We start from the raw sequence: 15,872 nt of genomic DNA, 5'->3' as shown, positions 1-15,872 counted from the left end.
TCCCACTCCCCTTCCTAAAGGCAGGCTGTACCAAGGGGCACACAATGGGCCACAGCACCAGCTGCTGTGCAAACAGTCCCTGACCTACACACAGGAGGGCAGAAGAAGGGCAGAGGAAGGTACCTTATCAGAAATCTCTGGGTTACGATGCCCTGTTGGCTGTGGGATGTTTTCTGCAGCTCTCCTTCGAGAAGCAGAGTTAAGGCTGCAGCTTGGGGATGGTTAAGTGATTGGGAGCAAGATTTGTCTTGGGGGTGGGGAAAGACATTGGCCTATTTGGCAGAAGTGGTTTGTTCAGGGTGAGGAATAAGGATACATGCAAACAGGATCTGGAAAACTCAGGAGCTTGAAGGAGAGGGTCAGAGAGCTCGGGGAGAGGTAAAACTGGTGATGGGAGGGTTGTAGAGACAGAGGAGGCAATGGCAGGGCTGGGCCAGGTCTTAGGAAGAGAATCAGGGGGTTGGGGATTGGGGACAGGGCAAGGCAGCAGGTGGTGGGAGACTCAGGGTGACAGGCAGAGGGTGAGAAAGTGCTGGAAGTGTGGTGACAGCGAGGGAGTACTTACGAGCGTGCTGGAGGAGGCTGGTGCTGCCTCCAAGCCACTGGTACCTCTCTTCACTGCAGCCACACACTGTCCTAGCCACCTACATTAGAAACCTGACTGGTGCCAATGAAAAGCCCATTTATGCCCAGGCCTCCATCTGATGGCTCCAGTGTCTGGCCAAAGCCTTGCACCTGCCCCACTACTGGGGCTGTAACAGCCCTGCTGCTGCTCCCCTTCAGATGTGACCCAAAAGCAGGCTCCTTCTCTTCTTCTCCTGTCCTCCCCTGAGGTGAGCTGGAAAGCAGCTGGCGGTCAGTGCCTAAGGCCCTTCTGGGGCAGGAATGCTGAACTAGATGGAACTAATTGAAAACACACAATGAGCAGCAGGATTTACTGCCCGGTCATCTAATCCCACCACTTAGGACTGACCCACTTGAAGTCACAGCGTGTGACAGAATGACCAAGCAATGAGGACAGGATTACAGAGCCCCAAATGAGATTATGCTCCTTCATAGGGACTCAAGCTGCTGGGGACAGGGAAAAGATCTGTGTTGAGCACCTAACAGGGGTAATAAGAGCAGATATCCAACGCTTTGTCTGCTTAGAGAGCATCAAAAATAGACTCTCTATAGAGAGAGAAAACACTCAAGTGAGCCAGCTGGGCAGACTCAGGGTACTTGGGACACTGACAGCTCCCCAGCCTGTAAAATGAATTGGCACAGGTTTGTGCCAGTGTTAGCACAACTGTGGCTTCAAAACAAAGCAGAGCAGGAGAAGGGAACAGGAGGAAGGGGAAGGGAGGCAAGCCTGTACTTGGCTAACTAAAACCGTACGCTATTTAAGTTAGAAAGGGGAAAGGGCCAGGGGATCAGAGATAAGGAAGGTGTGGCTGTGCACAGATTGCAGCATCTTAGCCTGTGGTAAATATATAAGTAGCAGCCTTCACACACAAAGGGTAATCAGAGAGCCAGATGCATTTTGCTGCACGATGGATAAAAATAATGAAGAGATGGGCCTTGCCCAAAGATCTTTTCATGAAAGACAAAAGATTACGACGGATCCTATGGGAGCACAAGAAGATCAGTTACCACAGCTCAGAGAGAGAGGACAGGGCTATGCACAGTGGGAGACATGTCTCTAAGTACAGGAGCCTGTAGATCTAAGCTCATTTACTGAAGACAGGTCTGTACAGAGCACACTTTCATCCCAGCATCTCACTGTGTATTTGCCACCAGAAAATGCTGACTTGCAAAGTCTGACGGTCAATTTCTTCATACAAAAGCATTTCTTCTTCACTCATTAATAAAAGAGAATCAGGAAATAAGAAAGGCCTTCACATTCAGTTGCTGGTAAAAGACATGTTTTCCATGGGAGCTGCAGGAGGTCAGTGCTTCTGAATATATGGTCATCTCTACAGGTTCCAATTTTAACACAATCCTTTAAAGGCTGAAACCAAATGAACCTGTTCAGGGCTCTATTTCCCATCTACACTCCACCCTTAGGACAGGCTAACTGGATACTCTTAAACCTTGGCATTGGCAAAGCCAGGATAAGCCTTAGAAATAGCATTCTCTTTCCTTCCTCCCTGGAAACCTCCCCTTAAGGACAGCACTGCAGTCTTGTCTAGCATCTGTCAGCTCAAAGTGTTTTCCAGATAATTAGTCATTTAAACTTCTCTCACGCAGGATAATCTAGCACTGTTATACCTCCTTCTCAAGTGAGCAAGTAAGGGCGTTGACATACATTTAACAGCAGCTGAAAATCAGGGCAACAGAAGCCGTTACCCCCGTACCTGCTTTAGTGCTCCTTTCTTGGAAACGGCTCCCTTCACAGCAGCAGGGACAGCTAAATGGAGACACGTCCACACCCAACCTATAACACTTCACATCCTGAATACCTGAGGAACCCCAGCTCAGCACTTCTGTACTGCAACACATCAGGCCATAAATCACAGCCATTCAGCTCTCCCTGCCCGAAAGACAACAAATTCAGTCTGAGAAGGCCAAGAGACAGAATTTGCTTTAACCATTCCTGACTATTATAAATGTATGTATAAATGTATTAAGGGTGTGATTCCATGAACCGCAGAGCTAATCTGTCTGCTTCCCACAACCAGGAAGGGAAGATCTTGCTTTCCATTCTTCTGACTATTCTCCTCACAACACAGTTCTGTCCCTTCCCTTGTGCTGGCTCAGGGACTCAAAACATATTTGTGGACTCAAAAAACAGTATTCCATTTCCTTCACTTTCTGGATTAGCTTTCTAATAGATTAGAAATAGCCTGAGGAGGTCCAAAGAGCTGGTACACAGTAACCCACAGGGAGCAGGAGCATTACCCTATTTTGGAGGAGAAGAGCTGTCAGATCAGCTCACCCTGTCTCTTGGATCTGGACTTTAAGGCACACAGAAGCCTGCAACTTGCTGAAGGAAGGCAGGAGTCCTATTTTTCCTCACATATTCAGGGTAATTTAAATGTAAAGGTTGAAAGCAAGGACACGAGCAGCCCTTGCTTTGTTATAAAAATCAGTCAATCAATCAATCAATCAATCCAATAACAACTTCCCAATCTTACCAATGGATCATTTTCCACCTCCCCAAAGTACTGTGCAGGGAAGACTCTTCTGGTCCATTTACAGGTTGCAATATCTTAACTGTTTTCTCTCAGGTTAGGCTGGCAGGTGTGCCATACAACAATACCATACAAGGCACAGAGTTGCTTTCTTCCAGCACTGAATGGGGAGCTTCATTAATTCATGCAAAACAATGGCTTCCTTTTACCCTGGAGACTCTTCTCCCATCTACCCAGCGGCCCACTGCCACTGGAGACACATTTCAAGACAGTGAGATTCTTAAGAAAAACATCAGAAAAGCAGAACAGTGGGAAGAAAAACTGAGGTGCTGGCTGTTCATTCAGGTTGAAGAGCTGATGAAGACAACTGTTGCAGTCCTGAGACGAACAGGTTGGCACTGTGGGTCTGGGCTACCATTGAGCTTCTCGTATTTAGGAGCTACGCAAACAGGGGCCAGAGTTCCTTCAGGATGCACACATAGTTTCTCACTCTGTCCTAAAAACAGCTCTAGCACAGTGTCTGCAGCACCTTGTAGGAAGGGGCTCAGAGCAAAGGCAATTCTGCAAAACAGGCATTCCCAGAGTCTATTTATGTCCGTGGTGTGACTTTTTCAGGCTTACATAGCAGCAGTAAAAGTGTTAAGTGTCATGAAGGCATCACACAAATGTTGTTTTGTTGGTCATATAATACACAGCTTTGCCTTAGCTCCACATTTATCCCAGGTTTCAGTCCAGGTTTGGATTAGCTAGCAGCCCCTGCGTTAGCAGAGCCTCCCCACTGAATGGCAACAGTTCAGGAGAAGAACTGAGCCAGGCCTGACAGCCACAGGCTACACAATGCTTAGCAGGGAAAAGGGAGGCAATTTTTGTTTTTTCTTTGGAACAGGACATAGCTTTTGCATATCCTTGTGATACTACATGTACATGGCGCACCCCAGGGGCTCCCCACTTCTATAATGCCTTGGATTCAACATGGTTTATAGGCTTTATGGTATTTGGCCTCCTGAGGATGCATTATGCATTTTTACACAAGGTTAAGGCCAAGACATACTAAAATGATGTGCCTGAGGCCATATGAAAAGCATCTGACTGAGGAAAATAATTTCCTTCAACTCCCATTCATACATTTTTTCAAATACCAGTACCCACCTTGCCCATATATTTCTACTATCCTTTTGCAAGAGTCATTGTATCTGACTGCATGAAAGCTGTATCTTTTATACAAGCCTTGGCCCCATAACACAAGGGTGTAGTCACTGTGCACAACTACCCTAAGCCATGATAATCCATGGCCAGAGAGCAGGACCACAAAATGCAGTTATCAAGTCCTTGCAGCTTTTATGCAAGCAAAGAAACAGAGATAACAGCTATTTGCTGGTTCTGGCTCTAAGCCAGGAACAGAATACAGGATACACCTCCTCAGATGAGACCATTTATCCAACGTCTACTCATTCTCCAAAAGCAACTAATGCCACTTCCCATTCACTCTTACATAAACATGTCTCCAGATAATTATACACCAGGGATGTTATGTGTAAGCCTTGCAGATGAACTTTTAGCCTTCACAAACTTCAGATCACATCCACTTTCTGTCGGTACCCAAATTACAGGTCATTAGATCCTCCAGACTTCCCAACAATTCAGCATAAGAATTGAAAAACTAGGGTGCAGATGGCCTTTCACTTCACTGCAGAAGGTGCTGACCAAAAAAAAAAAAAAAAAAAAATTTCCTCCAGGGTGCTAACTGTGATCACCTAATGTCGGCATCTTTCATGGAAGCATGCTCCTGTTTTGACAGTGAAAATGAAGAGCACAGACTGTGATGAACAGAATTGCATTAGCAACGCTGTCACCTGGGTACTGACGGAAAACATAAAATTCAACAGAGGCCTGAGGCAGACCTTCACCTCAATCCTTCCTATCCTTCACACTTACTGTCTTTATCCCAAGAGGCACCTGTGTGGCTGATGAACAGGGAATTGGGAGGCATGATCAAAACCAGAAAGAGAATCCCCTCCCTCAACATCTTTCCCCTCCACACTGTGACTGCTGTTGGCAATGGATGCAGATGAGATGCTAATGTCACCATCCTGACCCACACCTTTACCTTTGAAGCGGCCATGACGGCTGCTGTGGCTGCGACGTTCAGCCCTCGCTTCCCAAAGTGCACAAGGGCATCATAGCTCCGGTCTTTTGCCTGGACGAGGCAGTCATCGATCTCCTGTCACAGCAGACAACAAAAGAAAAAAAAAAAAAAAGCACAAGAAGGACAAGTTCAGAGTACTCCCAGCCTCAAACTCTTGGCGGGGCCAAGTCATCTTTTATGGAGGTAGACATCCTCCATTTCCTATTTTCTCCACCTTGGCTGGAAAGAAGTTCACAGCGAACATTTGCAAAGAGGAAAGGTTTGCGGGGGAGCAGTAACTCCCATCACAGGCTTTGTGAACTTTATTCTGCAAATGAAAGATTGGGACCCAAAGTTGGGATACACTTGCATAGTGCAACCACCACCAATAGGTCCTGGAAGCAAGACAAACACATCCAGCTGGGGAGAGTGGACCAGGGTATGTCAGGAGCCATTTGCAGTCTATGGACTCTAAAGACAAACTGGATTGTCCCATAGTTAAAAAGAATTATATTATATTATATTATATTATATTATATTATATTATATTATATTATATTATATTATTATGACACTGGGCAGCTGCAGCTGTACTGCCCTGGGTCCAGGACTGGCGGTCTCAGAAGCATCTGAGAAATCTCTGCACGTCACTGCAGTATCGGTTTTCAACATGCCTATGGAATTGGTAGGCCCAGAGCTTCTGGACTTTGGTGTTACTTAATATACAGTGAAACGGTTATGAAAGTTCCTGCCCTCACCTTCCCTCCTTCAAGACACAGGGATCTGGATGATAACGGATGACAATGACTTCTAGTACCCAACTACTGGATGTGCTTGGTTAGTAGGGACTGGAGGCTGAGAGAAGCTGCTGGCTGTTTAGTGATTCGGGAATAACTAAATCCCTATTCCTAGTAGGTAAGAGGTGGCAACCCAAAATGCACAAGCACTACTTGTGAGAAGCATGAGCAGAAGTTCCCAGGAAGCAGAGAGACAGGGGACTGATCCTCACTGTCCTTCTTGGACAGGACTGAGACACAACTGTTCATGCACTGCCTGTGGCTAAACAAAGATCTTTCACTTCCACAGTTGCCAATGTGGGAAACAGTTATTCACTTCTCAGTAGTCTGCACGTTGATATGTGACTGACAGCTATTCTTGGCCCATGTATCCACATGGGCCAAATGGATCTGCCTGGAAATGTCCCATTCACAGCCACAGGAATCTCCTAGGCAGCCAAATGATCCAAGCTGTAATGCTCTCCCTTTCCCCCTCAAATTAGCATCATGAATTTGAGCAACATATTTCTCAACCCAGGACCTCAACACACTACATGCCTTACTTCAGCACACTACATGTCTCCCAGCCAGGCAAGTGCTTACAAAGCCTCTTTCAGACAGGCTTAGCTATTTGTCTCATTGCTGCACAATGTTTTAGGCAGAGCTGGGAACAAAGTTAAGGAGCCCTGGCTGCCAGACCCTGTTTCTCTAACCGTTACACCCAGCCACAACATAGCACTCTAGCTATATTCAGCCAGTACATGCAAAGCAGCACAGGAGGTATTTTTATCCCCCTCCCTCCCAACTTCTCAAGTGCACAAAAATGAGTTAATATGTGTGAATGCGCTGAACAGATGCCAGTATTTAAAAACACACAACCACAAAGAACAAAAACACCAACCAAAAGGAGCTGATCAAATTATAGAGGAAGAGAATCAGCAACTCCCAGTCCTTCAACGAAAATGAGTGATACAAGGACTGGAGTAAACACACTTGATCTGCTCCCCTCAGAGGGAACCTGGGCATCTGTGATTACCTTTTCTTTTGAAGACAGCGTTGGATGAACAAATTTCCTGTACAGGAGGCTGGAGCCTTTTGTGTATGGAGACAGCAGCCAAGCTACAAACGCTATTTTGAGTTCATAGTAGAATGGAAACCTAGAAGAAAAAAAGCTGTTAATGTCCACTCCCGATTTAACCGCTACCCTTAATTAGAGATGTTCAGCACAGGAAGGGACCGGCCAATGTAGCTTAGGGCAGCTTTTGCTTACCAAAGAATCCAAAGACCTAAATACATTCACTTACCCTTGCACATATCTCCACTAGGCACATGGGTAAATCTTTTCTCGGGTATCAGGGCCATTATTTAATGGTCTAGAAAAGACTCTGCTGTGTGATAAGAAGAGCTTTCTACATGCAAAGAGCACAGATGTTGCCTTCATAGCATCCACAGCCATTATGAGGGAGCAAAGAGCAAACCAGCAAATCAGTATTTCATCGATATATTTATGCACCTTTCATCTCTCCGCCTTTTAAGATAACATTTATCTGACCAAAACTGAAATACAAGAACCTTTGTTGTCCAAGCAACGTGCAACATAAAGGTGCAGATCCACACTTAGGCTTTCAGGTAGCACTGCAAATAACTAACAACAGGACATGCTTTAACTGTAACAAGCCAGGGTTGTCTTGAGATTAGATTATCCAGGCTCTTTTCTGAAGGACAAAGTCTAGAGCTCAAGGCTGGCCAGCTAGCAGCATCCTCATGTGGGCAGGCATGTTGCTGCCAGCAGTGTGACAAACCAACGCTACCCTTTGTAGGCAAGGGCAAGCAAGAGCAGCAGAGACCCTGTGATGGCTGTGCACCAGCCCAGCTGGACCCAGACAGACTACTTCTGTGCTAGCACAGCACTGTCACCGAGCCAGCTGGGCTATACAGCAGCCAGGTCTGACCCAATGGGCCTCTGCGATGCTTTACTCCAAGCATGGATTTGCCCGGTTGGTCTTCCACCTCATTGAGGATCTCTACAGCACACTTGATTTCACAAGCTGGACAAGCCCTCTGTCATTGCTCCCGAGAGACCCACATAATACATCCTCCAAAAAAACAAAGCTCCAGATGAACACAGTGGAAGTAGATCTGCATGCAAATTACACAGAGAGACAATAACTTCTTTTATCTCCTTTTCAACACATCTGACATGTTGCCAAGTACCCCCAATTCCCTTTGTCTGGAGTACTCGCTAGAAGCATGCAGTGCTACGCCGGAACAGGCTTTAGGTGAGGGCCATGCACTACAGTTAAATTTTCATCCTGAAGTCTCCTGATCTCACTGGTTTCCAGTAAAAAAGCCTTACTACAAAGGGCAACCAAGCAACAAATATTTCCAAACTTGAGCAACCATACTGAAGGAACTGAATCTGATAATTGGGTGTTTATGTGCTCTTGTCCTGACAGAGGTCACCAGGAATCCTTCCACTGGCACCAGAGCACCCGCATCAGTATGGATTGTCACTGTCCTCCAACAAACCATGAACCCAGCCTAACCAGGAACAGGCCTGACAAAACATCCCAGGAACAACCACCCATGCAGCAACTTACAAACAAAGTCCTGTGCTGCAGGGCTGCTTCTGCCTGACACCTAGAGTCCGTGTATTTACTGTAAGACACAGCTAGGTAAGTCTAGGCCTATGCCTGCAGCTAAAACTTCTGCTGTGTACCTGATGATCTCTGCGAGCATCCAACATGGCAATCACCTGTGCCTTTCTCTAACAAGCAGGGGACTGAAACTCCTGTAATGATTTCTCACTAATGAGATATCACTGAGCAGTTCCATCTTCTTTCTTGCTTTTCCTATGACAGCACTGAGAAGGGGAGTATGTCTCCTCCAGACAAAATACCTCTATGCACCTGAAGCTGTTAGCTCCATGTTCAGAAGGCAGTACATCTTTGTGCCCTTTTTTTCCCCCTTGTAAACATTTCCATTTTCTTTCCATCTCATGCCAAAGACCCTCTCCCATCTGGTGCTCACCAGCAAAGAAAGATATCCGTGAATGTCTCTGCTGTCGTGAAGAGCGCGAATATGATCCAGTACATCATCCATTTGACCTGGTAAAGAAAAACAGTAGCTGGTTCATTTTTCCCCAAGAGCCTCGAACCATCTCTTACAGGCACAAGTGCACAGAATAACTCTCACAGAAAAAAAAAGTTCTTTCCCCTCCCCTGGTATATTTAACAGTTCCTATGGACTTGAAGATTCCAGAGCTCCCCCCACCTCAGCACGTAACATGTCAGATTTCCACACAAGCCCTTGGGAACAAGATTGTGGTCCTTAGGACTAGTCTCATGAAACGAAGAGCAACCTGACTGTCCCAACAGAGGAAGCTCCACTGGCCAGCAGAGGACCACAGCCCTAACTGGACCATATTACCTAAGGCTGGGATAATTGCAATAGACTAAGTGAAGGCTGGAAATAAGGCAGTACAAGAGGGATACTTACACCAGGTGGTGCTCTGGGGAAGGGAGGATAGAGGTGGCAATAAACCTGGATCTCACCAGCTCTGAAATGGCTTCCTCCACCTTCTCCCCAGTGCAGTGGGGACAGTACCTGTAGTCTCTTTCTGTCTCCCTGCAGGAACTGCAATTATTCCCTGAGCACCTGTCACTCAGCTGTATAATTGCTCTGCTGGGATTTATATGTATATTTATGTGTATATTTATATTTAGTGTTACAGCTGTGGAATGGCACTGCCAAACGCCCAAGAGCATTGTCTTCCCAGGGCAGCTTCTGCCAGAGTTTTTACATAACTGCAACTCCCTCAAAACCTCACTGCCAGCACAGTTCTGTCAGTTAGACATTACTGACAGCAAAACTTTTAAACACAAACCAAGACCTGGTGCGGATAGGTTTGAATCAGCCTAAGACACCATTGATAAAAATGACTATTACCAAGCAAGATAAAAATAATCTACAGTGATATAAGTTTTGACTAGTACAGGAAGAGTTTGTGCTGTATCAGTGTAAATTATTCCCCTTTTAAAAAAAAAAAAAAAAAATCAGACCCCTAATGGATGTATTTCCACAACTGGATAACTGGTGTGCTAAACTGAAAGACAATTTTAAGTGCAGACAGGTCTTGGCCCAAATGTGGGAACAGCTGATCTATGTCTGATGCAAGTTCCTCTTCCGCAATTGAATTTCCATCAGGAATTCAATCCTTCAACAAAACAATTCCCAGAAGGGGACTATGGAAATGTTAAGTTTCAGTGGCGGACAGTTCTTGGGGATGCTAACGCATGTCTTCAGCATCTCCAAGGAAAGTGTGTACAAACCTTGAGAAGCTGTGCAAAGGCTGCAGGGACATTTTTGCCTCAAGTATCTGATGTGTTCTGTAACACCTAGGATTCTCAAAATATCCAAAAACATTATCTGGAGGGGACTGACAGAACAGAAAAATCTCAGCAACCACAGTGAGTCCCAGTTTGAGCTTTCACTAAGGACTTAATGGGATAGCCCTCTATGCTGTTACTGAGAGGAGAAAATGGATTTGTTATTCATAGGATCTTGAGAGGATTGAAGAGTCAAGATCTGGAGGCTGATCCTGGTTCAGTGAAGTTAAGAGCTCAGGTCAGGGAGGGCACTACAAATCTTACAGGAATCCAACAGCATCAAAGTGGTTTTGATTCTCCCACATTTCACTTTCCCTGATGGCTCCATATGCCTTTACAAACCGGGGTCTAGGGAAGATTTTTCAGCAAAAGGACAAGAAAGCACACCCAGCTGCCAGACCTGCCTGTAAATAGGTCGCTCCACAAGGAAAGATATTTCTATCTGAGGATTCAGTCGTACGTGCTTTGAGTTGCCTCCTCTGATCCTTGTTTTGAAATAGCAGTTAAAGCTTCAAGGCTTTTTGAAAAGGCTTTGATTTATGCTGCTTTTCAGAAACAAAAGAAAACACACAAAGCTCTGGATGCCAAAAACCTTTTAAGTTGGCTGTGTATAGCTCGCACCACCAGAGAAATAGCATACATTTGTCAAAGGGCAAATCAACTCTGCAGAGGGGCCAGAAGCACAAACCCATGTTTGAGACTTGAGCCTAGCAATCAGCCAGTCCACCTTCAGGTCAGTCTTCCCCTTGCACTGGTTTACAAGGATTCCCAGAATACAGGCAACACCTTTACAATGTGGTGAGGAGCAATCTTAGAAAACAAACCTTGTAGCACAGCCACAAACCTCATTACTCACATATTCTTTGATGTCCTTTGATTTCACGGCTTTGTAAGAATAATATGCAGGGTAAAGAGTGCCAAATATAAGCCTGGAAAAAAAAACACAAACAAACAACAAATGGATTAAATTGATTTCCTGTCACAGAGAAAGATTATTTTTTTCCTGTCTGTTAAATGTCTTTCTTGCACTAGTAAAAAGCGTTAGGACTTGATTTAAGCTTAGCGTACTAAGTATAGTACAGGAGTGATTTTGCATCACTGAATTCACAGGAACTATTGCCAGCGTTATGAATGAAGATCAGGGATTGACTTTCCTTTTGCAATCATTTCCATAGCTGTACCTTATGAATTATAAACAAAACAAAAGAAACCAACAAAACCGAAACAAACCGAAAAAGACCACCACACTTTTAAAAGGAAAATAAAAATCTGATTTCAAAATCATCTACTGTGACACCAGAAATATAGGAGTCTTGCTTTCAGAGGCAGGACAAAATGAGAATCATTTGTCTAAAATATCTTCCACCTCTGCTCAGTACTCTGAAATGCTGGAGGAGTTCTACTGACAAAGTTGTGAATGCTGGGCCTTATCCCACATTAAACCTGCTGAAGGGAAGAGCCCTGAACTGTTCAGTAAAGTCAGTTTGGGCTCATCAAGGTAGGAGGAATTTGCCCACCAAGATATGCCAACAGGATCAGGCCTAAAAATCCCAGCTCTACTGTTCTTTCAGACAGTTTCCTTTAATTTTCATGTCTGAAAAGGTTGCTGTCAGCTTCAAGATTTCATGTAAGAAAGAAATAAGGATCCATGAGTTAAAAATAGCACTACTGGGAAAAAACATTGAGATTTTTTTATACTAACTCCTCTCTGCATCACTGCCTAGCTGCTTATTCGCTTCAATTATTCTGGACATACACATAGGCTTGTCAAAACCACTTTGCCCTGCCCAGGTTTCAGTGAGTTTTATTCAATGCAGTAGGATGATGCTGCAAAGTCTGAATTTAATAGATTGCAGGGGAATGTTTATTGGCTTTCAACTACTGCTCTTTCCACTGTAGCTTTTGCTTTAAATTCATCCAGCTGTTTCCACTGCTCTTGGGAATGGAAATGATCAATGTTCCGATCCTTAATTGTGGAGCCACATGGACCCACAGTCGTCTTTTCCATCCTGACAGTAGCAATTCTGTGCTGTGGGACTCATAATTACAGTTGAGTCCATTACATGCATAAGACATTAAAAATTAACACTCTGGGATACAGTGCACCATCATACTTCCCGTAGCTCAAGAAGGTATTTGTGAAAGAATGGGGGTGAACCAGCACACATCTTGATTTCCAAAGCAGTGACTGAAGACAATTTGCCTGCTATTCATCATGCTTACTGTAGCATAGCTTAGCAAAACCTGAAGCACAATGCAGACTTCAGAAAAACAGCTACTGAGTGAGGAGGTTCAGTATTTTACAGAGGCTTCACACTGGCTTCAAAAAGCTTTGCTGGAAAGAGTCAGCTCTGAACCTATTTCACCCACAGGGGCTGTGCTATATGCAAGGATTAGATACAAATGCTCAGAAAGATTCTGGGAAACAACATTTTTGTCCTTTGCAGTATCTTAACAAACAGCAACACCAGTTAAGGCAAGGAAGAACACACAGACAATAGCTTGATCCTGTTCTCACTGAAGCTAATACCAAATATTCCCTCTGAGTTCAATGGCAGCAGGACCTAATCCAAAGAAGGTAGAGCTCACAAAAGGAAGAAAGCTCCACAATATTCAGAAACTAACAGCTGAGCACATGAATAATATTTTTGGCCCTACTTATAAAAAGTACCGCATTTCTGTCCTTCCTTCTTGGCCCAGGCTGACTGCCATCTCACGCTTTTATTTCCTGCAAATAATCACTTAATGATTTATATTCATTTCCTCAGTTTGTGATGGTAACAGAAAGTAGCTGGATCCTGAAAAAGCAAACAGTTTACAGGATCACTAGAAAATAATTAGTTGCAGACAATAAACACTTGAAAAAATTCCTGTAAGGGAATGAAATTGTGCAATAATTTTGCATATGCAGAGCAAGGGACAGTTAATAAGGTGATGTGCTCTCCCTAAATTGGAGATTGAGAGTTTCACTGAATTGCCTCGTAGCGTGCTGTGTGCATATATGGACATTTAGTACTGCTATGGTTTACCAGACTGAAAACTGTTTTAAGGAATATTGGATCCCAGTCTTGTCACTGCTGTAGCTTACTATGTGGCTTAGAGTCACTTAGCCACTGGATACACCCTACAAAAGACGTTTAGGCATTTCTGTAAAGCGTATTCAGGGTTTTGCAGACAAATACCTGCACATGGGCATATTCCAAAAATTCTCCTGAGGTTACTGTCTTCCCTGGGCTTTGGATTAGGCTTGAGTACAATTGATTTAATTCAAACATACACGTCAATCCTCTATCTCTTCCCTCAGTTCCTCTCCCCTGCTGAAGACAATACTTCTCTCTTCCCCCTCATCAAAGCTTCCTGTACAATTAAAGTTATCGTTAATTCCCAACTTCCTTCATCCCCATGCTCAAACTGTTGCCAAATCACTCCTTCTGCACACTATACACAAAATCAAGGCTGATTCTTTGTCCATCTGCACAAGCCACTAAGTCATTCCTTGTCTAAACCTCTTCCCCCCACCTCTTATACACACAGAGGTCACTCCTGCCTACCAAGCTGAAGTAATATCCCTATCCTTCCTTCCAGGGCCTGAAAAATGTTGTTGCTCCTACCTACTGTTGGTTTGTTCTTTTATCACACCCCACTTCAGTCCCTTATCTCCTTTAATAACTGTAGTGTCACAAGCTTCTTAATCCGCTGTTCCTTGCATATCGTCTTCCACACCCTGGAGCTCCTGTGCTCCTTGCTCCTCCATTGCATATCAGCCCATTGCCTCTAAAACAAGCTGTTCCCTGACAGTTGTCATGACAGCCCACAGGTTGAGAGGTAGCAGCCCAAACCACACAAATTCCAACCATGACATTCCCCAGTTCCTCTTAATTTCTCTAATCTTCTTCTGCAACACTCCAGTTCTACCTGATGTTCTCTGAACCACATCACAGGACCTTCAGCTTTCCTCCACACATCCTCAAAACACAGCACAGACCCTCAGATCCCTCCCACAACTGCCAGCTGAACTGGAAACCACATGTGCTGTGATTCCTTCCGTGGTACATGCATTGACTGCCTGACTGGTGCCCATCAGTAGGCAAGACAAATTAACAACCTACCTATGGAGTTATCACTGCAGCTTTTACCTCCTGGCAGGCACTGCTATGAGACAATCTCCTATCCAGCAGCTAATTCTTATGAATAATGTGGAAACATAATATTTGACACCTCTCTGACCCATCTATTTTGGCCACAATCACTTTGCAAATCCAAAAGTTAGCAGCAGTGGAAAAACAGACTGCTTAAGCCTCATTTCCTTAGGAAATCAGGCTACAAATACAGAGTCAACCCATTCCCCACCCATTTCCATCTCTCAAAGCTCCTTTGAATGAGCTATGTGCCCTGGAAAGCCTTGGCTCTTTTACCTTCTGTGCAAAGGCAGAAGCAAACCAGGGACTCCCAGAGCTTGATGTAGTAGTTGCTACGTCTGGGCTAAAATAAAAACATACCCTCAAGGTTATAGGGAAAGACAAGGAAATAGTGACATTCATCAACAAGTTAGGAAAAGCTCACTTGCAGCACTAAACAAATAACCACAACAGTCTAACAATTCTTACACTGCTCCATGCTGGAGGTCTACATCACTCACAATTGCCTTGAAAAACGACAAAACAGCAGCTGTAAAGAAATCACTGAAGAGTCAAATAATTGTGCAACATGAGGCAAAAACCTAAGTAAAAGGTTAGTCTTCCTAAAAAATAGGATAAGGATTAATGCTAAAAATTTTATAATCCTATTAGGCACATCAGCAGGAGCAATCCCCAATCTGGACTGCTATGTGCGTTTCCGGTCATTCTTTGTCAAAAGGGACATGGGGGAGGCAGAAGAGGAAAGGAGAAGGGTAACAAAAGTGTGTGAAAGCACACTGGGAAACAGCCATAGGAGCGACTGTAAATGCTGTGATTGTTTCTTTTGCAGCAAAGATAAATAAACGAGGTTATTTGCTTCTACTCCTGATGCAGTGTAAGGGGATGTTCAACTGAATCAAAAGAACAAAGTCAAAAAGGAGGGGAAAAACCCTCTCCATCACCGGGAGTTAATCTGTTGAACTGAATAACTGTATTTATTGATATAATTGCATTACATAGGATTTGAGGTTTGGTTTTGGTTTTCATTATTCAAGTTTACCACTAAATGAGACAGGAGAGGACAAAGCTTCCCATATTGTGGGGTTTCCTGATTATCAGGGGAATATTAAAGAAACTGAACTGTTGGCTCCTCTTTAGCAATATCTGTCATATTCCAGGGGAGCAGGTGCACCAAACCTCCTCCTGTCTCTACTTACCACTACAATCATAGCCAGCCTTATATTCTTCTATTCCTTCTCTGGATCTGCTAGCACAGTGATCTGACCATCACAGAGTACAGGCTAACCCAGATGTGACAATAGCATCCAGGTTTTAGCCTGGAGATCAGCATC

General features: G+C 44.3%; 1 protein-coding gene across 2 annotated transcripts in view; it reads right to left on the bottom strand.

Annotated features, from left to right (window-relative positions):
• REEP1 (receptor accessory protein 1) overlaps nucleotides 1–15,872 on the bottom strand; it is a 69,490-nt gene that overhangs the window by 31,401 nt on the left and 22,217 nt on the right. For both annotated transcript variants that reach the window (XM_074147024.1, XM_074147025.1), the window contains exons 2-5: nucleotides 11,259–11,331; nucleotides 9,045–9,121; nucleotides 7,051–7,171; nucleotides 5,221–5,334 (exon numbers count right to left, since the gene is read on the bottom strand). In XM_074147024.1, coding sequence (XP_074003125.1) covers nucleotides 5,221–5,334; nucleotides 7,051–7,171; nucleotides 9,045–9,121; nucleotides 11,259–11,331 — 385 coding nt within the window. The remainder of the gene's footprint in view (nucleotides 1–5,220; nucleotides 5,335–7,050; nucleotides 7,172–9,044; nucleotides 9,122–11,258; nucleotides 11,332–15,872) is intronic.

The sequence above is a fragment of the Numenius arquata genome, chromosome 5 (assembly GCF_964106895.1).
Source record: "Numenius arquata chromosome 5, bNumArq3.hap1.1, whole genome shotgun sequence".
NCBI classification, from domain to species: domain Eukaryota; kingdom Metazoa; phylum Chordata; class Aves; order Charadriiformes; family Scolopacidae; genus Numenius; species Numenius arquata.
This window is presented reverse-complemented; position numbering and strand designations above follow the sequence as displayed.